Raw genomic sequence first — 24,646 nt, 5'->3', positions numbered from 1 at the left:
TGTTATGGTATTTGTATTTGTGTCTGTGTTGGAATTTGAGCTTGCAGATGTGTCAGGATGAGAGTGAGAAGATGATGTGGATGGATTGGTTGGAGATGAGTGTGTAGGGTTAGCATTGTGATCTGACAAGGTTGGACTTAAAGGTGGATAGAATATTGGGTCAGATAGAGTAGGTGCAGGGGGTGTTGAGGGTATTTTAGTTGATGGTGTGTGATATGGGAATGTATTTTCATGAAAGATTACATTTCTGCTAACAATAGTTTTGTTTAGTTGCTTGTTGTAAAGTAGATATCCTTTTTGGTGTGCAGGGTAACCTAATAAGATGCATGGTATTGCTCTTGGTGCAAATTTATCAGATATGTGTTGGTGTGCATAGGCTAAGCAACCTATGGTTTTTAGATGAGTAAGGTCTGGAGGTGTACCATGGAGAAGCTCATATGGGCTTTTGTGGTTTAAGGTTCTGGTTGGAAGTCTATTGGTGAGATAAGTGGCTGCAAGTAAACTATAACCCCAGAAGTGTTTAGGAAAGTTTGCTTGAAACTGAATAGCCCTAGCCATTTCTAGTAAATTTCTGTGTTTTCTCTCAACTCTTCCATTTTGTTGAGGGGTGTATGGGCATGTGGTTTGATGGATAATGCCCATTTGTTGGAGAAAGGTTTGTAATTGTGAATTTGTGAATTCAGTACCATTGTCTGATCTGAGTTGCTTGATTGTGGTTTGAAATTGTGTTTGCACATACTTAAAGAAGGTTTGAAAGGTGGTGGTGACATGGTGTTTGCTGGGAATCAGGAAAGTCCAGGTGGTTCTTGAATAATCATCAACAAGTGTAAGGAAATATGTGCACTTATTTATTGTTGGATGTTTGTAGGGACCCCATACATCAGCATGTATTAAATTAAATTTGAATTTTGCATGAGAAGTACTAGTTTGAAAAGGTAAAGTATGTTGTTTTGCAAGAGGACAAATTGTACATTCATGAGTTTTGTTACAACTTTTCAGTCTTAAAGACTTTATTTTGTTTAATACAGAAAAGGAACAATGACCTAGCCTATTGTGCTAAAGTAATGGATTGTTTACAATGAAAGATGTATTTGATACAGAGGATGAATGCATAGAGTGAAAAGTATGACTATGAGTTGGTTTTGCTTCAGGATGAATGATGTACAGTCCATCACAAAGTGTCCCATGGGCAATTTCCTTGTTGTTGCCCTGAAAGACACATTCAAAATGATTAAAGCTTATGGAAAGGTTAGCTGATTTGGTTATTTTGCTAATGGAGAGTAAATTGTAGGTAAAGGTTGGAATATAGAATAATTGTGAAGTGTCAAATGTGGTGTAAGTGTTACTGATCCAGTGACTGATACTTTAATTCTAAATTTGTTTGGAAGTGTTACTAGTATAGGGTTCTTGTGGTGAGTGAGATTATGCATTTGTTTCAAGGATATGGAAATGTGATCCGTGGCACCACTATCTATTACCCAAACATTTTCAAGATTCAAGAATAGTGAAGCAATAAATGGAGTGATACCTGCATCATCAGATTGTGTTTTCTGCATCATTAACATCACTTGATTCAGTTGATTTTGAAGTTGGTCCATCCTAGCTGCCATCAAGTCATTGGTTGAGTTTGTTTCTTGGTTGTTGATAGCAGCAGTATGTGTATCATTTGCACGTGTATCAGTGAAGATGCAATTTATGGTTTTACCCCTGTTATTAAACTGCTTAGGTTGATATTTTTCATGTAATGGATGACCAGGAGGATACCCAATGTTCTTGTAACACTCCTCCTTTGTATGTCATTCTCTGTAGCAGGTTGTGCAATGCACTCCAGGTTTGAAACTTGATTTCCTTTCATTGTTGTTGTTGATTGCAGGTTATTTTGTGAACTTTTGGTAGTGAGATTTTGTGTTGCTTCCAGAGATAGACATAATTGCAGGTGTGATAGGTTTAGGGAGAATGCCTTCTCTTTGCTTTTCTTCTTGCTTGATCATTCCATATGCCTTAGCAGTGGATGGTAGTGGTTGCATCAACAAGATTTGACCCCTTATGTTTGAGTAACTATCATCCAATCCCATCAAGAACTGAATTACCCTTTTTCTTTGCTCTCTTTCACCATTCAATATTCCATTTTCACATGTACATGTACAACTGCACATGTAGGGAGCTTCAAGTGCATCTGTGTCATCCCATAAACCCTTAAGCTTGTGGTAGTAGACCTCAATCGTGTTGTTGCCTTGTTTGAGTTATGAGATGTTGTTTGCCAATTGATAGATCCTATGACCATCAATTTGTGCATAGTGTTCATGTAATTCATCCCATAGACTTGAAGCTGAGTTGATGAAGTTCAATCTATTGCCAATTTCTTCTGAGACTGTATTCAGTATCCATGAGATTATCATATCATTGTTTCGTTCCCAAAGTGACCTTAGATCAGTTCCTATAGCTGGTTCTCTGTACTCTTTTGTAACAATTTTGAGCTTGTTCTTAGCATTCAATGCTATCATCATCGATCTCTTCCAGCTACTGTAATTTTCTGATCCAATTAGTTTCTTCGAGATCAAGATCAATCCAAGATTATCATTTTGATGAAGAAATAGCGGATGATTTGATGAATTTGTGTAATTTGAATTGATCTCAGTTGTTGTAGTCATGTTTATTGAATCTGAGTGAATTCTCTAGATATTGTTGAGATTTGGTGTTCTTGAGAGATTAGATGAAGATATTTGTGTTAATTTTGTGATTGTGATTGTTTGATGATGAATTTTGGTTGCGGAATTTGATCGAGCACCTTGTGTGCATGAAGTTTTGTGAAATTTTGCAGGATATGAGCTGGACGCTCTGATACCATAAAGAGAGAATTAGGGAAGAAGAAGAAGATTGAACATTGTGTTCTATTCAATTTATTGACTGAAAACAGTTACAGATTACATCTTATATAGAAGATGATCTAAGCTATCTCTATTCTAGACTACAGTTGTAACAGAATAAGCTAAGCTAACAACTTTCTAACTAATATATCCATTACATATAATTACAGTAGTTGAAGTGTTGTTGATGACGAATGCAGGCTGTGGAGAGTGAATCTTCTGTACTCTGGTGCACCGTATGAATGCTATGTGGTAATGTCTTGAGTGAAGCTTGAGCTGGTGTAGTTGGTGTAGTTGAAGGTGGAGTATATTCACCTTTAATACCAATCTTCTACTTCCATATAATCTGGCCCATAATACAATTTAAAGACACGTATTTTTGTAAGTTGATCCATCCAAATTGGAGAAAGTTGAGCCGTTTGTAGAGATGATAAAGGGCATGTGTATTCCAAGAGTCGAGCCTCATGGGTTTGATTCGATGATGGGCCGGTCATCATCGTCAACCATTTTATTCATAAATTCACCAAAGTTTATCATCTCTTCTTTGTAAGTTAATTTTTTAGCCCCGAATTGTTGACCGTTGATGTTGCTTTTTTTGAAAGTTGATTCATTTCCAACTACATGATTGATTTCGCTAGTTGTATCGAAGATATCTGAAATATTCGGTACCTCATCGACCCAATTATTGCCTTTGTCTTTAGATTTCTTCTTGCCTTCTCCTTTTTTATTTTGAAGAAAGGGCTCTTTGCAGGTCTCTACAGGAAAGCATCGGGACCTAATTTTTTCACACGATTTCTTACAACTTCTTCCGAGGCACTGATCGATTGGGATTTCAGAGACTTTTGAGGCGAAGGAAACATCGTTGTTGAAGATGGGAATATTTTTTACAGGGGACATGGATAAAGCATGTATGGATTTGGAAGGGATTTTTGGAGATATTTGTCTAAGGGTAGGAAAATAAATATAGTCATATAGAAAACTAGTAATTAATTGAGATGTATGCTGGAATTAATAGGCTATGAGTTGGAGAACTAGAAAGTGTCCATATTGAATAATTATATCTAATGTCTTTTGTTTTTTCTTTCTAAAAATAAAACTATTGAATAGAAAAGAGAATTTTCCTAAAAAATAAATAAAAGAGCCTATAAATAAAACCATAGAACCCAACAAACAACCTAAAATTACAATCGTACAAGGCTACAATGCAAAGAAAGCATTGAAACACACTAAACGACGAAACATAAATAAAAAAGTAAAAAAAAATAAACAATAATAGCCAATAGAAATAACATTACCGTTGGTTTTGTTTTTTAATAGAAAAATTGATATGGTTACTTTGTGAATGATGTTATCTCACATTGGTGGGAGGAAGAAGTTGGAGGTGGATGACTTGGTTATAAAAGGAGGTCATGGGCATCATTCCAACTTGCACCAATCAATACACTTTAAGTATTTGATTATTTCTTTCTTTCTTACCATTGTTTGAGAGTTGTTTTAGTTAAATACTTTGAAGAGTGTAGTTGGCTTAAGAGAGTTGTCTAAGTCATTGTAACAATTTGTGATATATTGTATTTCTCTCTTTGGAGGCCCGTGATTTTTTCTCCTGTTTTGGAGTTTCCACGTTAAATTCTTGTGTTGTGGATTGTTCTTATTTCTTTACTGTTATCATTGGACTGGGTGTTGGGAATTAGTGAGGCCGTAATTTTCCAACAACTGGTATCAGAGCGTCAGGTTTGACGGGAGGTCTCGGTTATAGGAGTCGGAGTATGCTCTGTGGTTGCCACGAGAGTGGATCGTCCACATCAGAAACGAGTTCTATTGATCGTATAGGGTATCTGGTTTGACAATATTTTTCTGATTCGGAGTAAGTGGTGTCAAGAATTTGTAGTGGACCGGGTGTTGGATTTTCCAATTTAACGGATCATGTGCGCCACTCCATTACATCTGTCGGCCAGTTGAAACGTGGGCAAAATCAGAGAAAGTCTTGTTCTTAGGATACGGATACGATGTCGAAGTTCAGTCCGATGAGGTTTGATGTAGAGAAATTTGATGGGAGGATCAATTTTGGCTTTTGGCAGGTTAAGTCAAGGATGTGTTGATTCAGTCCGGTTTACACAAGGCTTTGAAGGGTAAACCCACCCTTGTTCCCGGCAGTGATTTTAGCAAGAATTTCGATGAAGAAGAATGGGATGATATGGATTTGAGGGCGGCAAGTGCGATTTGTTTGTGTCTTGCAAAGAACGTGCTTGTAAATGTGCACGGGTTATCAACGGCTAAGGAACTTTGGGATAAGTTGGAGCAGTTGTACCAGGGCAAGGGCATCTCAAACCGGTTGTGTCTTAAGGAAAAGTTTCATACTTTGCGCATGGATGGGGGTTCAAAGATTTCAGATCATCTGAGTATTCTTAATGGTATTGTTTTGGAACTGGAGGCTATTGGAGTCAAAATGGAAGATGAAGATAAAGCTTTGAGGCTGATATTATCTTTGTCATCATCCTATGAGCACATGAAACCTATTTTGATGTATGGGAAAGAAACTCTGAAGACGTTACTAGCAAGCTCCTATCTGAGGAGAAAAAACTGGAAGGTAACGGGGTCTCGTCATCAGAAAGTACGGTACTGTTGTGTTCGGATAGGCGGAAGAGAAACTCCGGAAAGAATCTGGTATGCTGGAGGTGCGGGAAAACTGGGCATGTAAGGGTTAATTGTCCAGGTGGAGCTAATTCGGCAAATGGCTCCAAAGGCGCTAATGATGTCTTCGTTGTTACGGAGAGTGACGAATTCCTCCAAAGTCACGTCATCCTCATGGTGTGTCCGCGCCACCATGTAAATGGATGTTTGTTAGCGATTCCACAATTGCACATGGGCACTGGTTTGGCATTGGTGCAGGTTATGTGGTGGAAACTAATGTTGAAGCTGATGGAACTTCCGGGAAAGCCAAACGGGGAAGTTGCACTGTAAATGTTCAGCTGGTTATTCAACATGTGCCGAGGTGAAATTCTTAGAATGGGATCTTCTAAGTGGTTATACTCTTACGGTGGAGTATGATAATTCTGTTTAGAGTTATGATTGTCTGTTATGACAATGATTGTCGGTTTAGACAATGTTCGATGAGGATGCAAGTTTTGTCTCTTGGGAGATAATGTAAACGGCATGAAGATGAGGATCTTGAAGTTGTCGTCGAGGAAGCATCTCTAACAACCCGTCCTAATCCATCTGGACGAATACATTACATTTGGTTACATCGCAAGATACTTAACCTCTATATGATACATTTTACAAACATTGCATTCGTTTTTAAAAGACAAAATTTCATTACATCGAAAGTTGACGGCATGCATACCATTTCATAATATATCCAACTATAATTGACTTAATAATAATCTCGATGAACTCAACGACTCGAATGCAACGTCTTTTGAAATATGTCATGAATGACTCCAAGTAATATCTTTAAAATGAGCAAATGCACAGCGGAAGATTTCTTTCATACCTGAGAATAAACATGCTTTCAAGTGTCAACCAAAAGGTTGGTGAGTTCATTAGTTTATCATAATCAATCATTTTCAATAATATAATAGACCAAAAGATTTCCTTTATTCAATAATCATACACTCGCAAGTGTTTAAAAATCATTCATATGGATTGAACACCTGGTAACCGACATTAACATCATGCATATGGAATATCCCCAAAACAGAAATCCATCAGTATAATATAAACTCGAAGTACTAAAGCATACCATTTTCCAGTATGGGGGGAGTTAGTGCTCGTAGATCTACCTTTAGGATTCGCGTCAATTAGGGTGTCTGTTCCCTAATTCTTAGGCTACCAAGCTAAAAGGGGTGATATTCGATTCGATAATCCAACCATAGAATGTAGTTTCGATTACTTGTGTCTATTTCGTAAAACATTTATAAAAGCAGGGCATGTATTCTCAGTCCCAAAAATATATATTGCAAAAGCATTTAAAAAGGGAGTAATGAAACTCACAATACTGTATTTTGTAGTAAAAATACATATGACGATATTGAACAGTGCAGGGTTGGCCTTGGATTCACGAACCTATATCATTTGTATATATATATTAAAACATATACTCGTATTCGAATAGATCTATATATTATTTTTAATAATATACTTGTTAAATTATTTGTTATATAGATATATATAATTAATTTATCTATTTTATTTAACTAGCGTTTATCTTTCATTATCACATATTAATAGTAATAATTTATATTAGGGTTTATATATAAAAAAAATATATATGGATATATTAATTTATATATTATATATATAGCTTAGTTATTATATTGTTAATAATAAAATTATAGTGATATGTGTTTTTAATATTCTTGTAATGTATTTTTATATAAAAATATTTATTTGTAGTAATACTAATAATAATAACTATGAACATAATGTTATAATTCAGTAGGCTTATAACTACCTTTAGTGGTTTGATTATGTTATAATTCAGTAGGCTTATAACTACCTTTAGTGGTTTGATTCTTGATTAATAATACTAATAATGAAGTATAAGAACAAAGATGATAATGGAGAGAAAGAAAGAAATGATTGGTATATTGAGAAAAGGTGTATCATTTACATTCAATTGATGCATATTTATATATGAAATTGGTAGTCACTATTTTTTGACTTTTGGGATATATAATATGAAATAATGTCATCCACCAATCTTGACTCTAGTATTACAACACTACCCCTTGAATGACAATTTTATCAAGAGAGAAACTAGTACTGCCTCGTTAAAAACCTTGCTAAAGAAAACTCGGTGGGAAAAAACATTAGCTAAGGGAAAAAGAGTGCAGCATGGAGTTGACTCCCCCTCAAGTAGACGTCGCTGAGCTGTTACATCTTTTGAACATGTCTCATGCCAATATTGTGAACATGCGTTCTGAAAATAGCAGTTGGAAGTGCTTTGGTGAAAAGATTGGCAGAGTTTTGCTGGATTGAACATATCTCATTTCAATATGGTTGTCCTTGATGAGATTTTGAGTGTATGAGAAGAATCTAGGAGGTATGTGTTTTGTTTGGTCACTTTTGATATACCCTTTCTTTCATCTGTGTTATGCAAGCTGCATTATCTTCATAGATAGTTGTTGGACTTTTATCGCGTTCTAGTCCACAAGAATCAGTAATGAGTTGCGTCATTGATCTCAACCAAAAACATTCCCGAGTAGCTTCATGTAATGCAATCACTTCAGCATGATTTGATGATGTTGCAACGAGTGTTTGTTTTTTAGAACGCCATGATATTACAGTACCTCTATTTAGGAATACATATCCAGTTTGAGATTTAGCTTTATTTGGATCAGATAAATAACCTGCATCTGCATAACCGACCAAATCTTGTTTTGATTCGTTAGAATAAAATAATTCTAAATCAGTAGTTTCTCGAAGGTATTGAAATATGTGTTTGATCTCATTCCAGTGTCTTTTGGTAGGGGTTGAGCTGAACCTTGTCAACAAATTAACTGCAAAAGAAATGTCAGGTCTTGTATAATTTGTAAGATACATAAGAGCCCCAATTGCACTAAAATATGGAACTTCGGAACCAAGAAGATCTTCATGATCTTCTAGAGGATGAAATGGATCAGTATCAATATTGAGATCTAACAACTATAGGAGTACTTAATGGTTTTTGTCTTGTCCATATTAAAATGTTATAAAAATCTTTTCGGTATAAGTTGTTTGATGTATAAGTAAGTCATTAGTCATATGCTCAATATGTAAATCAACGTAATACTTGATTTTTTCATTTCAAAATCTTTCTTTAGAAGTTGAATGGTTTCATAGATTTCTTTATTTAAGATAATTGACATAAACAGCTACGATCACATATCCGAACATTGTTTTTATAAAACATACGTGCAAATAAGTTTATATGTATACCCTTTTCTTATCAAGTAGTCATTTAATCGGTTATACCACATACGTCCCGATTGTATAAACTCATATAAAAATCTTTGTGATTTAATGGAATACATTCCCTTGGGTTTTGCATTAGATGCTTATGATACCTTAAACCCGTAAGGTATATTCATATATATCACTATCAAGTGATCCATACAGATAAGTAGTAACAACATCCATGAGATGCATTTAAGTAACTACTAGTTAGGAATGGCAATGGATCGGATATGGATCGGATTACGCCATATCCACATCCATATCCATTAACCAAAGTTTCATCCATATCCATTAATCAAAGTTTCATCCATCCATATCCATATCCGATGGATTATTCGGGTTAATGGATATCCATTGGATAAGTCATCGTTAATTTTTTTTTCAACTTAATACTAGTTTAAGTCATCACTTGTTATAAAATTATTTAAAAATAAGTCATAATGTATATAACCTAAAAGCTCGATATCACTTAACTTACTATTCTATCGTAACTTGTGTGTATATATACATATATACGATATGATAACAACATATAAACATCATACATATAAGAATATGATCATCTCTATGGGTACGATGATCGAAATATCAATTAACTTTGTAGAAAAATATCCCGACGTTAAGACTTAGACGTATTGAAAATTTAATGTAATAAAAGGTGAATGGAATATGTATATATATAATGAAATATTATATATAATTGAGAGTAATTATAACGATATATCTATATTTATATATTATATGTATATATATTTAAGCATTTCGGGTGAAATCGAGTTCATCCATGGATTATAAATTTTTATACATATCCGATCCAATAAACATCCATATCCATATCCATATCCGATATTCATCCATTTAGATCATCCATATCAGCTTTAAGCGGATCGGATAGGATGGATATCCATCGGATCGGATGATCGTTGCCATCCCTACTACTAGGTTGATTAAGTATCTAATAAGTAATTGTACCCATTACAGGAGGATAAGTTTTTCTCATAATTCATTTCTGGTCTTTGTGGGAAATTTTGAGTTACAAGTCTAGTTTTGCCTTGTAACTTCATTTGCACATTTTTTTTTTGGATAAAAATTCATTTGTATCCCATACGTTTCACATCTTTAAAAGTGATAACGATTTATCCGAAAACTTTTCTTTTATTGAGCGATTCAAATTCAGCTCGTATTGCTCCTTTCCAATGATCCCAATCATGTCTATTTTGACATTCCATGACAGATTTTAGTTCTAGATCATCATCATCATTCATGATGTCATATTATATGAAAATATCTCATCAAGATTTTACATTTTATTTCGGTTCCATTATATTTTTGAATGTGTATAATTGATTGAAAATTCTGTATTTACATCATCAATCTCCTCTGCAGAAGGAGTATTGATTTATGGTTCTTCTTGAACACTTTCTTTTACCTCATTATCAGCTGATTTTCCTTTTCGAGGATTTTTATCTTTGGAACCAATTGGTCTTCCACGTTTCAGACGTGGCAAAGACTCATGAGTGATATTATTGCCAGCTTTTAGAATTTCAATTCTAGCTGAAGCATTTAGTGCTGGTATATATGATTTAGTCACTCCTTTTTGTATCTGTAAATGCATCGGGTAATTCATTTGCAAGTTCTTGCATATGCATTATTGTTGAACTTTCTTTTCGCATTCTTTTGTGCGATGATCAAGATACATTAATTTATGTTCACACCATGAAATATCTTTTTCTTTATTTTTCATTTCTCCCCCTAATATAGGGAACAATTTTTCATTATAATGACAATCAGCAAAACGTGCCGTAAAACATCACCCGCCATGGGTTCAATATATCTTATAATTGAAGATATTTCATATTCAATATATATATATATATATATATATATATATATATATATATATATATATATATATATATATATATATATATCACCATCCTCCTTTGAGGACTCATTTTAGTGCGTTGTGGTTGTGCAACTAGAACATACACTGCACAATCAAATGTTCTAATGGTGGAAAATATTTGGTTCTCAGCCAAAATCAAGTTGTAGGGGAGAATATTTATGAGTTGCACTTTGTCTAATGTGAAATAATGTCGCAGCATGTAAATTTGCTTGCCCCATATAAATTCTGAGAGTGCTGTACTCATTTTCAATGGTCTAACTATTAGTTGCATGCGTTTAATTATTGATTCAGCTAAACTAATTTTTTGTATGCACATGAGCAACTAGATGTTCAACAACAATTCATGTAGTCATATAATAATCATAGAATGCTTGAGATGTTAACTCACCAGCATTATCAAGTCTAATCCTTTTAATGGTGTAATCAGAATAATGTGTTCTCAATTTAATAATTTGTGTAAGAAACTTTACAAATGCCATATTACGGCTTGATAAACCACAAACATGAGACCATCCGCTAGATGCGTCTATTATAACCATGAAATATCAAAATGGTCCACATGATGGATGAATTGGTCCATATATATAAACTTTAATTCTTTCAAGAAACATTGGTGATTCTTTCTCAATATTCTTTTCATTAATCACCATATGTGCTTTTCATTAATCACCATATGTGCTTTTCATTAATCACCATATGTGCTTTTTTATTAATCACCATATGCGCTTTTCATCATATATCCTTTTCACCATATGCGCTTTTAATCATATGCGTTGTGTTTTTCATCATATGCACTTTTCATCATATGCGCTGTGCTTTTCATTATATGCACTTTTCATCATACGCGCTTTTAATCATATGCGCTGCGCTTTTCATCATATGCACTTTTTTTAATCATATGCGATGTGCTTTTCATCATATGCACTTTTTATCATATGCGCTTTTTATCATATGCGCTTTTAATCATATGCGCTGCGCTTTTCATCATATGCACTTTTTTAATCATATGCGATGTGCTTTTCATCATATGCGCTTTTCATCATATGCACTTTTCATCATATGCGCTTTTAATCATATGCGCTGCGCTTTTCATCATATGCGCTTTTCGGTGCTACATAGATATTTCTCATTTCCGGTTATCATTTACTGATAATCATATCCATTATGATATATATCAGAGAAACTTAACAAATTTCTTTTTGATTTGGGAGAAAACAAGGCATTGTTTATCAGAAAATTCGTAGCATTTAGTAATATGAATTTTTGCCTTTTCTGTTCCTTATATCAAGTTTGCAAGACCTGATATAATATTTATAATTCCTTCATTTGATTTAAATCAATGAAATATTTCTTAGATTTGATCATAGTGTGTATGTTACCACTATCTGCAATAAATAGGTCTTTACCATTTAATTGATGTTGTATTTCAGCAGGATTCATACTAAAACTTCAAATAAGATAAGCAAATAATGAGATATATTTTAGCAAGATAATCAAATTATATTACATGCAAACAAGTTATCATCTTAGAAACCATATGTGTTATGGTCTAAAACCATTTATTTATGAGTGATACATAACAAGCTAGGCATCTTAGAAAATTCAAACCATTCAAGTCTCAAGGTAGCTCAGGGTTAATTTAAACAAGGTTTTTCAACAGATTCACTCTCGTTTTCTTTTCTTTTTGGGACTTATTTTTAGAGCTAAACAAGATGTTCATGTATTTAAGAAATACTAGACTGATAATCCATGCTACCAGATCATTAAAAAGAGTCTCTACGATGACCAAAACAATGACCACCACCCACTACACGCCGGACCAAGTTTCTGCCACAATCAACTCGGTGGTTTCTTCACCACGATCCGATCGAGGGAACCCATCTATAGATGGTAGTCGTGTTTATGTTGACACAACCACACAAGCCCGGGTCCGATTTATGTGTAGTTTTGGAGGAAAAATATTACCACGTCCACATGATAACCAACTCCGTTATGTTGGTGGTGATACCAGAATTGTCACTGTGCTCCGCCACAACACCACTTTTGCTTCCTTAAGCAACAAACTATCCAAGCTTTCTGGTAACTAAACCATATATATTATTTTTATATATTGCACTGCTTTTAATTGAATTGATTTATATGTGTAGCTTTTGTTGATTCAATAGTTAATCGTTAATCATCTAAGAGAGTAAAGTCAACAGAATATAAATGAGGTAAAGTATTATTATCAAAATTCAAAAGTAACTTAATTAGGTATGTCTAGCTTTCATTAATTCAATCATTCTGTTTTCTGACTTTATACAAAAGAATTTAAATGCCTAGTAATAATACGGAGTAATAATAAATAAGGAGTAGTTAATTTTTTATAAAGAAATATGTTTGATATATTATAAACGCGACAAACTATATAATCTTTATGCACTTTCTAGAATATACTCAGTACAATAATTTGCTTTGACTAATTACAAAAAGGCCTATATTTTGAGTCAAGAACTACCACATGTGATGTGCTGTTTCTATAGTTTTTTTTATATGGTTGTAGGTATATTAGTAATAATGATGATACTTATTATGACCAATATAATAGGGAAAATCATCCTCGGGTGAATCATCTTTACAAAAAACTTTTGAAAGTGGTAATCTGAGAAAATGAAGATTGATTTGTGAAAATATGAAAACGGAGATGTTTATTTTATATTTGAAAAATATAATCGTTGTAACGTCGTCAGTTGACGTTAACAACCGTTATATATATATGACCGTTGTAAAGTCGTTAGTTGACGTTAACGACTGTTATGTACTCGTTGTATTAATAATAAATATAATAAAAGAATTTTATTAGTATAAATATGATTACTATAAATACATTTAGTATAAATACGTTTAGTATAAATACGAAGATTAAGAGAATAAACATATTATGCATAAATAATAAATTTAAGAATAAACATTAGTATGCATGAAATAAATAATGGTTAATTGCATAAGTAATCATAAATGTTAGATAACATAATATGTTAGTGAAGTTAATAAGAGTTAGATTACAGAAATATAATTCAGGTGGTATAACCGACCATATATAACTTAAATAACATAAATATAAATGTTAGTGAAGTTAATAAGAGAGAGATTACGGAAATATAATTCAGGCGGTATAACCGACCATATATAACTTAAATAACATAAATATAAATGTTAGTGAAGTTAATAAAAGTTAGATTACAGAAACATAATTTTACATATGATGATAATAATATTTACCTTACTAATAAATTATAGAAGATATCGTTAAAGAATTACTTACCTTGATTAGTGACTTGTGCTTGATTATATAAACCTTGATTATACGGAGCACTTCGTGCTGATAACGTGTTATAATTCAATAGGCTTATAACTACCTTTAGTGGTTTGATTATGTTATAATTCAGTAGGCTTATAACTACCTTTAGTGGTTTGATTCTTGATTAAGAATACTAATAATGAAGTGTAGGAACAAAGATGATAATAGAGAGAAAGAAAGAAATGATTGGTATATTGAGAAAAGGTGTATCATTTACATTCAATTGATGCATATTTATATATGAAATTGGTAGTCACTATTTGTTGACTTTTGGGGTATATAATATGAAATAATGTCATCCACCAATCTTGACTCTAGTATTACAACACATAACAATTTTACTACTAATGATAATAATGATAATAAGCTTAATTATAACCATACTAATAGTCATATTATCAATAATAATGATTTCATTACTATTATTTTTGTTGATAATAATAATACTTATAAAAATACTAATGATATTAATGTTTCTAATACTTGTAAATCTAGATATGATAACAATATTAATAATAATTATAATACTAATAATAGTGATAATAATAATAATACTAATAACCATATTCTAACATTAGTAATAACAATAATTTTGTTAATCATTTTAATATTAATGATAATAATAATAGTACACTAATAATAATAATAACAATAACAATAATAATAATAATAATAATAATAATAATAATAATAATAATAATAATAATAATAATAATAATAATAATAATAATAATACTAATAATAATAATAATAATAATAATAATGATAATAATAGAAATGAAACTACCTCATGAAATCCTTTCATAAAAAAAAATGTCCCGAGCAGGGCTCGAACTCGAGACCTCCCGCTCACACCCAAACATACTTAACCACTCTTCCGTCCATTTTATTTCTGATATAAACTCATTCCCTATTTATTTAACCCATTTATGTTTTCTTTCATCTTCTTCAACCACACATTGACCAGAAACAATTCAAAGTCATAACAGCTGAATTTATGGACTGAGTTAATACTAGTAATTGAAATAAAAATGGTCTCTAGTAATAGATCGAATTAATTGGATAAAAAAATAAAAAATCCCTGTAACTCAGTTCGTGAAGAACCCACATGAACTCAAACTCAAACTCGAAAATTAAAGGCGTTTTAGACAATGTTTTCAACTTGAAAAAGTTTCTAAATCACTAATATAATCTATCTGAATCATTAATTTAAACTAAAACCTTAAAACAATTTTGAATTTAATGATGAACAAAAGCTTTGACTTTTTAAAACCAAACTCTGACTCCAAAATTCTTTCTTGATACTAAAAATTGGGATTTGAATCTTTCCAGACAGTTTAAATAAAAGATTTAGAGCTGAACTGCATTAACACATTTTAAAATCAATAAGAAAATCGAGCTTTGGATAAAATTGAGGAAGAACATGGTACGGCTCATATGTTCTTCAAATTTCTGATTTAAATTCGTTTTATTAAGGGTTGTTACTGGGTTCTGTGGTTTGTATAGATAATGTGAGGTTGTGTGGTAACAAATACAGCTGGAATCGATCGTTTTAAAACCCAATTAAAATCGATAGGTATTTACAGAAATAAAATAAATAAAAGAATAATTAAAGTTGATATTGATTGGCAACTGCTTTTGGATTTAGTTGTTATCTGATTCCTGGTTCGTACTAAAATAGAGGATTTGTAAAAAATTAAGCATAGTCTCGATTGAGACTTCAAACAGAAAGGTAATCCTATGTAATTTTATTTATATTAATTATTAATATTAAGAATTTGTAAATATAATTAAATATATTAATAATAATAATATTAGTTTTATTAGAATTAAAAAATATATACTGAATATAGAAAATGATAATAATATTACTAATCAAAATAATATTAGTAATGATAATAGAAATAATAATAATAATAATGATAATAATATCACTAATACTAATAAATAATAATAATTATAATAATAATTATAAATATACTAATGATCATAATATTAATAATAAAATTAATAATTTTGAATGATAATACTTGATAATACAAGTAATAACAAGTTTCATATTTCCTATTTCATAACCATGTGATACATATTATAATAATATCAATAATTCAATAATACAAATAATAGTATTACAATTAATATTATTAATAATAATAATGAGGGTAATAATAATATTGATATAAATATATCACTATATCTAAACTTGAAGTTTTATTTAATTTATTAATATTACATATGTCATTTAATATTTATACATTTTATATATTATGATATACATACAACATTAATTTTGTACAGAATCGTATATATATAGATTCATAACAATTTAATTACTTTGTATATTACCTTTTATTTTCAATTCAGATGATTAACTTGTATTTATTTCACTTATTTAGTTTAAACAATTAAATCGTATATTATTATTTCAACTATCATATATACATATATTATTAAGTATGTGTTGAAATCGTATATATATATATATATATATATATATATATATATATATATATATATATATATATATATATATATATATATATATATATATATATATATATATATATATATATATATATATATATATATATATATTTATTTTAATAGCAACTTAAATATTCTGTATATTATTTTACATTTTTAATTTCAATTAATTGAAGAGTATTTTATTAATTCAAAATATTATATATCCACTTATATATATATATATATATATATATATATATATATATATATATATATATATATATACACACACACATATTTACTTACATACAATTGTTCGTGAATCTTCGGGCATGGTCAAAGGTTAAATGAATTCATGTAAACAGTTCAAGAACTATTTAGACTCTACAATACATACTTTGCTTATCGTGTCGAAATCATATAAAGATTAGGTTTAAATTTGGTCGGAAATTTCCGGGTCGTCACAGCATCTGCGTCGGTTATCCTTAAGTATGATTATCTTTTTCTATCAAAAAGGTGGAGATTTGTTGGTTTTGTTTTTTAATAGAAAAATTGATATGGTTACTTTGTGAAGGATGTTATCCCACATCGGTGGGAGGAAGAAGTTGGAGGTGGATGACTTGGTTATAAAAGGAGGTCATGGGCATCATTCCAACTTGCACCAATCAATACACTTTAAGTATTTGATTATTTCTTTCTTTCTTACCCTTGTTTGGGAGTTGTTTTAGTTAAATACTTTGGAGAGTGTAGTTGGCTTAAGAGAGTTGTCTATGTCATTGTAACAATTTGTGATATAGTGTATTTCTCTCTTTGGAGGTCCGTGGTTTTTTCTCCTGTTTTGGAGTTTCCACGTTAAATTCTTGTGTTGTGGATTGTTCTTTTTTCTTTACTGTTATCATTAGGCTGGGTGTTGGGAATTAATGAGGCCGTAATTTCCCAACAATTACTTCCTCAGCGGAGAGGAGTTACCATCTTCATATATACCCGTCCATTAGGGCCTCCGAAATTCAAAACTTTTCAAGATGTTTACTTTGCGAGGTTAACTCGAGTTCAAGAAAACAATCGAGGGTTCCACATCGGGTGCTTATAAACTAAAGATAACACCGACGACATGAATTACGGAAACGCAATCCAAAATTTTTTATGGGCCTCAAGATGGAAGAGATGGTGGCTCATCGGCAATTGGGAGAGGATATATGTCCGCGGAGGCTTTCGCGACATTCGACGATATGATGACACGCTTGGCTGGGGAGAACGCACCGGGTGATGGGTCCGGTAACGTGCTATCTTACAAGATTGAGAATCGGTCCGGAAGAAACTCTTTAAAAGAGACGGTCAATGGAAAATTGAAAAGGGCCGGTACTCGGGGTTGATTGTTATAGTCCGTCTTCTGTTTCTTCGGTTGGTTTTGTTACTTGTAGTTTCGTTAATTATTCATTTTTTGTTTGATTAATATGTTTGTAAATTCTTTTCGAGATGTTAGGGAGGCGCGAGCCTTCCTGTGTTCCCCTAGTTCTTTTGTATTTTCTTTTGAGGGCGTTTTCTTTTGGAAAACGTCTTCGTTTTTATATGAGTTTTCGTTTTTTCGCAAAAAAAAAAAAAAAAAATAGGGCCCCCGAAATGAGCCAATTCACTACCTGCGATCTTCTTCTTCTTAGTCTTCGAACTAATGAGTTCCCTTCGACTTTAAATAATGAGAACAATTAACCAGATAAGGATGAACACAAAGGGAACAAAGAGAGACCAGGAAACGTCCAGCAACACATTTGCATCACTAGCATTATCCACAGCGACAACCACATTAACAACGGTATATTACTCAACAAAGCAAATTGATTTAAAATCTGCGAACGTCATCGCTAAATCCAACTACTTTTTGAACTTCGAAGAGGAGGTTGAAATAGAACAAATACCATTAACACGAATCCGATTATTACGCATTTGAACAATAACCCAAAACATGTTACAAGAATCACCACACCCACTAACGACACAATTATCAACCCGACCTGAGCCCGGATTTACCATTTCGAGCCCAACTTTAATAAACTCTAAGGCGTCGTTTGGCTCACGAAATTCCATTGGATTCCTTGAGCCAAACGGGCATAAATGCTGCCCGTAAACCTCGAAGTAGGGAGAAGCATAACCACAACCTTGATCGAAGGTCAAACCCGAAGAGCCAATGACATGATACATCTCGGTAACGACATGACCACACACCGTCAATATCATGACCGGAACCATCGTCAGAGAATAATAAAACGTATCAATTTGATGGGGGATGAACGCCGAATTGAATTCGTCCACAAATGGCCGGTCTAACAATATCCTAATATTTTCATTTGATACTCATATTTGTAATTAATAAATGTATAAAAGAATTGATATTATATCAAACGAGTGATTAATGTTTGCGCGCTACCGCGGAAAATGATTTAACTCTATACTTTAAGCACAACTTTAATAGTTTCTAACTACAATACCCAATTAACGATAAATATATATAGTCGTAATTATTATAAAAAATTATATATTTTTATAAATAACTTCATACTAAAACATATACTCATATTCTACATTTTAATAAAACTAAGGTAAATTGTAATAAAAAAATAATTAAAAAAGGAATTGTGACATAATGATGACGTCATCATAACATCACAAAGGTGCGGCATTCATCATCTTTTTTATATTTCTCTTATTTGTTACTTTTTGGCAAAAACTATAACTTTATAAAAACTTGGGACATCCATAGAAAAGAAGAAGCCTTCACACAATTACAACTCAAAGGCACCAAAGGCCATACACAAGAAAACTAACAACTACGAGAGGCACAAACAAAAAACAAAGAACCGGAAAAACGACAAACTACATAACAAAAACTAAATGGTTAACATGGGCCACAGAGAACTCTCACGCCAACTTCATATCACCTCGACATTTAAGTTCCTTACATGACCACATCAACTTGTATGAATAATGAGGAATCACACATCATTTTTAACGAGACTATAAAAAATATGCATTAGTAAGTTGTAAATATGCATCAACAAGTTGTACTATGAGCTTAAGAATTTATATTGTATTTTAAGAAAAAATTTAGTGAAAATATAACCAGCTAACTTGCATTAACAATTTAAAAGTTTATGAAATAATTACTAAATGATACGATAATGCTACACTCATGAGCAAAGGAAACTTTGATTGAAATTCATGATACACTTGCAATACATAATTGCATACAGGTAGTTGTACATCTCAAGTTTCTATAAAAGAAACAAATAAAATTTATAACTGTGTGGTATATATAACTTTTGTCCTGTTCAAAACTTAAAAAAGCTAACTCCTTTATGCAGAGTCAAAATGATGATATTCACAATTCAAACATTGTATTGTTTGTTGATGCTGGTGGGGGCAATCATACTATATATGGGGGGCCTATGCCCTATATTGGTCAAAGAAGAGTACCAAGTGTATTGAAATGATCCCATGCCTCCTGTACCACCAAATCATATCATTAAATATATTTTTGATATATTAATAAAAAAAGGATCAAATAATACAATGTAGTACATACATATGTAGGTTGTAACTACGTATAAAATGTTAAAGAGTGCACAATAGTACCTGAAGTATATCGAAGACCTTCTCGGCCATGTATTTTTTATGCGCATCAGCGCCTTTTTGCTGTAACTTATCGGGGTGTAAGCATAACATTGCTCGATTATACGCTTTCTTAACAGCATTTGATTCGATTATATCAACAAGGGCAACCGGCTTCCACCCACTCTCAGCCCAAAGCACCTGCATATCGGTTTATGAAGTTATGAACCCAGAAATCTGTAACATTAATACAATCTGAGACGATAAATAACCAATTTTTTGGGCTTACAAGTTGTAACGTCGAAAGCAGTGAGCGAATGTTTCCTTTTCTTCCACTTGACCATGTATGGATCTTTGAGTCCAAAGCCTGTGTTTATGTCGTTTTGTGTTAATGTGGCGTTTATGAGGATAAAATAAATATAATTATATTGAAAATATTTACCATAATGGCTTCGGATTCTTCTTGAGTTTTCGAAAGTTTGTCTTCCATAGGGGCCAACTCTTCTATCTGTTCATGTACCACAAGGACTTACACGTGTTAATATAAATCAATGAACTGTGCAAATGGACAGAGCCCAAAATCTAAAGGGGCCCAAAAATACAACCCAACAATATATACCATGGTCATTTTATTTATAAGGTTTTAAAATATTACGTTTTTAGTTTTGGTAGTACTTATTATATTTTTCAGTATTTTGAACTTATTCTTATATATATGAAAAAATTTCGTATACAAAAGGCCTCTTTTTGCTTACTGAACATGGCCCTTAAAGTTAACAGGACCGCCCATAATAGAGACACTAAAATAAAACCGAACACTTAAAGTCTCATACCTGGAAATCGTCTATATTTTCAACACTAGCCTTAGAAAAATAAGGAACCGATTCTGTGAAACAGAAACAACGTATATCATAAGCAAACATTGATCCCAAAAAACACACATTATTGTTTTCATTAAATTTTTGGCTCAACTAACCAGAAGCCGTTGAAGTATCCTTCTGAAAGTTAATATCCTCGAGCTTTCTAATAGTGCGATTCTTTGCAATGTTCTGCTTGTTGAGCCTTTCGACTTGTTCCTTGACCTTAGAAACAAGAATCATGTAAAAGGATTGGAAACTAAAAGGATTTTGATAACGATAGCCCTCGGGGTTGTCGTTAACACGCTTTAAACAGTTGTACATTCACGTAACCGCCACCGCTAAATTAATAAGTAAGCGCATGTACAACTGTTTTAAAGCGCGTTAACGACAACCCTAAGGGTTGTCTTTAGCAAAAAACTAAAAGCAATAACATCAAAAAAGTGATAACCGGAAACTTTTTTTGGATAAGGTGATAACAGAAAACTTGTTTTTATAACTACCATGAATGAAGCATCTGGTATCTTTTCCACATTATCTACGAACAATTTAGTATCCAACGGTTTTAGGCTTGAATCATCTGGAGCTATTTTAACATTTTCTGCAGGTAATTCACTGTCCACTTTTGTTGATTTTAATTCATCTGGTTTCACTTCTACGTTATCCGGAACAGAAGTATCCAATTTTGAGATGATGTCATCAACTTCTTCTTGAGTTCGGTTTCTGGTATTAGTTTTCCATCTTGAGCTTACGCTCGTTTTAGTCTTTGGGGGACTCTCTTGATTAGACTTCTTGAAAAACTCTTTGACCATACCCTTGACCCGGCTTTTAGGTGAACTTTTGGGCGATAAAACACCAGGCTTATCATTCGCTTCCGCTTTTTTACCTTTTTTACTAAAACTCGTCTTCTTCGCCTCAACTTTTTTCTTCTTTTTATCCACGTTTTCTTTTTCTTCCACCTCTTTCCCCGCATCTTCATAACCTGTTCAAATAAGAACATCAAACAATTTGGCTCAGTGATGAATCTAGGATCAAAACTTAAAGGGTCCCGAATTCATTTAAGTACTAATTAAATTTGAAGGGTGGTTGTTTACCTCCAGAAACCATAAATTCTAAAAATATATGGGGCGCTCTAGTTAAATTTAGCGGTGTCCAAAACAATTTAAGGGTAATTTATATATAAAAAAAATTCAAACTAGTGGTGTCACGGGACAACATCCGTCTCTATGTAGGTTTGCTACTGATTTACCTGTTCCGAAATCTTCATATAAAAGTCATTTGTGAACCCATTTCTGTTTTTAGGCTATTCATGGTTTTTTAAACAATACAGCTCTGTTTTTGCAACTAATTGGACCCTAAACTTTCAGATGTTATTAACTTCATCATATAAACCTCAAAAATCGGACAATATTACCTTGTCTTTCGATCTCGTCATGTAACAGCGAACTTGCAGCTGCAGGTATGACCTCAGGCTCCTTAACATCTAGTTTCAATTGCACAGTTTCTTTCTCATTTACTTCCATAACACCAACTTTAGAAAGGTTAATATCGTCTTTTTTGATTGACAAATCGTCATTTGTAAACACAGAATCTGGCATATTATCCGTTGATACTGCACTAACTTTACTACTTCCTTTCATAGTAGGATGCATCCCACCTCGAAGAGACATTAGTAACGGCACTCCAACATTCGCCCATTTATGTATAGAAAAATGAAACTCACTACTAGGAGATCCCGTTCTTGTTAATCCACTCGACTTTTGGTCAACTTCATCTTCTTTATATCGTGTTGTGTATGATGACTCTTTAACACTAGAAGATTCACGAGATAACAACGTTTGACCAGATGAAAATCTAGTCAAAGAAGCATTCGGTGTATGCACATTTGAACCAAATACAGGAATATCTACAGCTTTCGTCATTTTCGCAGGCAAACTGTTAAATTCAGAACATCATATATAACACATAACTATATAAACATCATATAACATATATATATATATATATATATATATAAAAGTATACAACATAGAAACTTCACAAACTTAATTAATTAGGTTAAGTTATTTTGGGAACAACATCCGAATCCGTGAGAGGTAAATCGAGCGGACATGAGAATAAGGCAACATTATTTGAGAACAGGATTCGAACCCGGGCCATTTTTGTTAGTTGTGATAGCCCCAATGCCCTCACCAGCCAGATTAGACTGACGTGGCAGTAGTCACCTCATTAAAAACGGTGCCACGTCACAAATTTATTCAGAGTCTCTGAATGGTTCAGAGCCTCTTAATAAAGTTTGTTTCGAATGAAAATAAGCTGTTTGATAATCATTTTACGATATGAATTGAGTATAATTACCTTAATAACATGTTGCATAAATAGAAAATACAATATACTTGTTGGCAAAACGTTCTAGATATGATTTGAAAAGAATACAATATACTTTGTTTTAACTCTGAATGGTTCAGCACTGAATTCTGAATCATTCCATTAACATGCAAACAAACGCAGCCTAGCACAGACACATGATAAATTATACTCCAACTTCATAAGCAATTAATAATTTAAAAACCTGAATTCAGCCGGTAATGAAGTACCAAAAGGCTCAATGTTTGCAGGATTTAGCGTTCTCGAACTAGGAGAACGCCATCTAGGCGAACGAACAGATTCATCGCTTCTTCTGAAAATATCGTTATAAAAATCATCACTAGTTTGCCGTCTCGGTGAACAATACGACTCACCGAAAACCGGTTTTTCACTCAATCCGGCCGGAGAACTAGTCGATTCCTCCGACGACTTAATCCGACTACCGCCAAAACTGTATCTAGTCCGAGTCGGAGGTCCGCCAAACACGTCATCAAAATCCACGTCATCATCTGAATTTCTCATGGAAGAAGAACTAGCTTCGTTTTCAAACGATCTACCGTATCGTATTGACAAATTCGCCGTTTGAGCAACTCTTTCCATTCACTCAACGAACTTAAATTAAATTACGAAATCGGTTAAATGTCGTTGAAATTGAAGATTGTGTGAGTTGTGATTGTAACAGTGAACGAATTTGATGAGAATTTTTCTGGTAGGATGAAGAGAACAAAGGGGAACCACGAAAAGGTGGGGACCACCTGGATAAGGGTTTTGATTTCATTTGTACGATATAGTGGGCCCAGGTGTTAGATGTAGATTTTGGACGGTATACAAAGTTTCTATTGGCGCCAATTAATTGACACAAATATAAACTCCTATCCACAAAAAATATAGAACGACAAAATTACACCAAATCTCGACGCTTACATATACCGTTTTTATTCAATTGATTGTTATCAAATTTTAGGTTTTTGTATGACTTTTGGTGAAAGTTTTATTTAGAAAAATGATTAAAAATTATTATTAACATAAATAATCTAATTATGTTACAATAATGATTAAGACTCGAGAACGTCTAATTCATAGATCCAACGATCTATTTGATTAATTGTTACGAGTGTTACAGTAATGATTCAAGCTCGACAACGTCTAATTCATAGATCCAACAATCTATTTGAGAAATTGTTACGAGTGCATTAGTCATCAGAGGCGGAGCCAGAATTTTAGATCGTTGGGTTACCCTCTAAATGTCCTCTACGATACATAAATAATCTAATTATGTTACAATAATGATTAAGACTCGAGA

General features: G+C 32.6%; 2 protein-coding genes across 2 annotated transcripts; both read right to left on the bottom strand.

Annotated features, from left to right (window-relative positions):
• Positions 1 to 1,056: 1,056 nt before the first annotated feature.
• On the bottom strand, positions 1,057 to 2,651 carry LOC139868182 (uncharacterized). Its single transcript, XM_071856514.1, has 4 exons — positions 2,282 to 2,651; positions 1,935 to 2,176; positions 1,347 to 1,787; positions 1,057 to 1,209 (listed from the first exon to the last, which is right to left on the bottom strand). The coding sequence occupies exons 1-4, from the start codon at positions 2,649 to 2,651 to the stop codon at positions 1,057 to 1,059; spliced, it is 1,206 nt and encodes a 401-aa protein (XP_071712615.1).
• A 17,471-nt stretch (positions 2,652 to 20,122) lies between these two features.
• Positions 20,123 to 24,047, bottom strand: LOC139868181 (J domain-containing protein required for chloroplast accumulation response 1). Its single transcript, XM_071856513.1, has 7 exons — positions 23,549 to 24,047; positions 22,391 to 22,911; positions 21,480 to 21,958; positions 21,096 to 21,201; positions 20,562 to 20,647; positions 20,409 to 20,486; positions 20,123 to 20,320 (listed from the first exon to the last, which is right to left on the bottom strand). The coding sequence occupies exons 1-7, from the start codon at positions 23,941 to 23,943 to the stop codon at positions 20,123 to 20,125; spliced, it is 1,863 nt and encodes a 620-aa protein (XP_071712614.1). The 5' UTR covers positions 23,944 to 24,047.
• Between the last annotated feature and the right edge of the window lie 599 nt (positions 24,048 to 24,646).

This window comes from Rutidosis leptorrhynchoides, chromosome 9 (genome assembly GCF_046630445.1).
Source record: "Rutidosis leptorrhynchoides isolate AG116_Rl617_1_P2 chromosome 9, CSIRO_AGI_Rlap_v1, whole genome shotgun sequence".
NCBI lineage: Eukaryota > Viridiplantae > Streptophyta > Magnoliopsida > Asterales > Asteraceae > Rutidosis > Rutidosis leptorrhynchoides.
The sequence above is the reverse complement of the archived record's forward strand: the minus strand, read 5'-3'. Positions and strand labels throughout refer to the sequence as shown.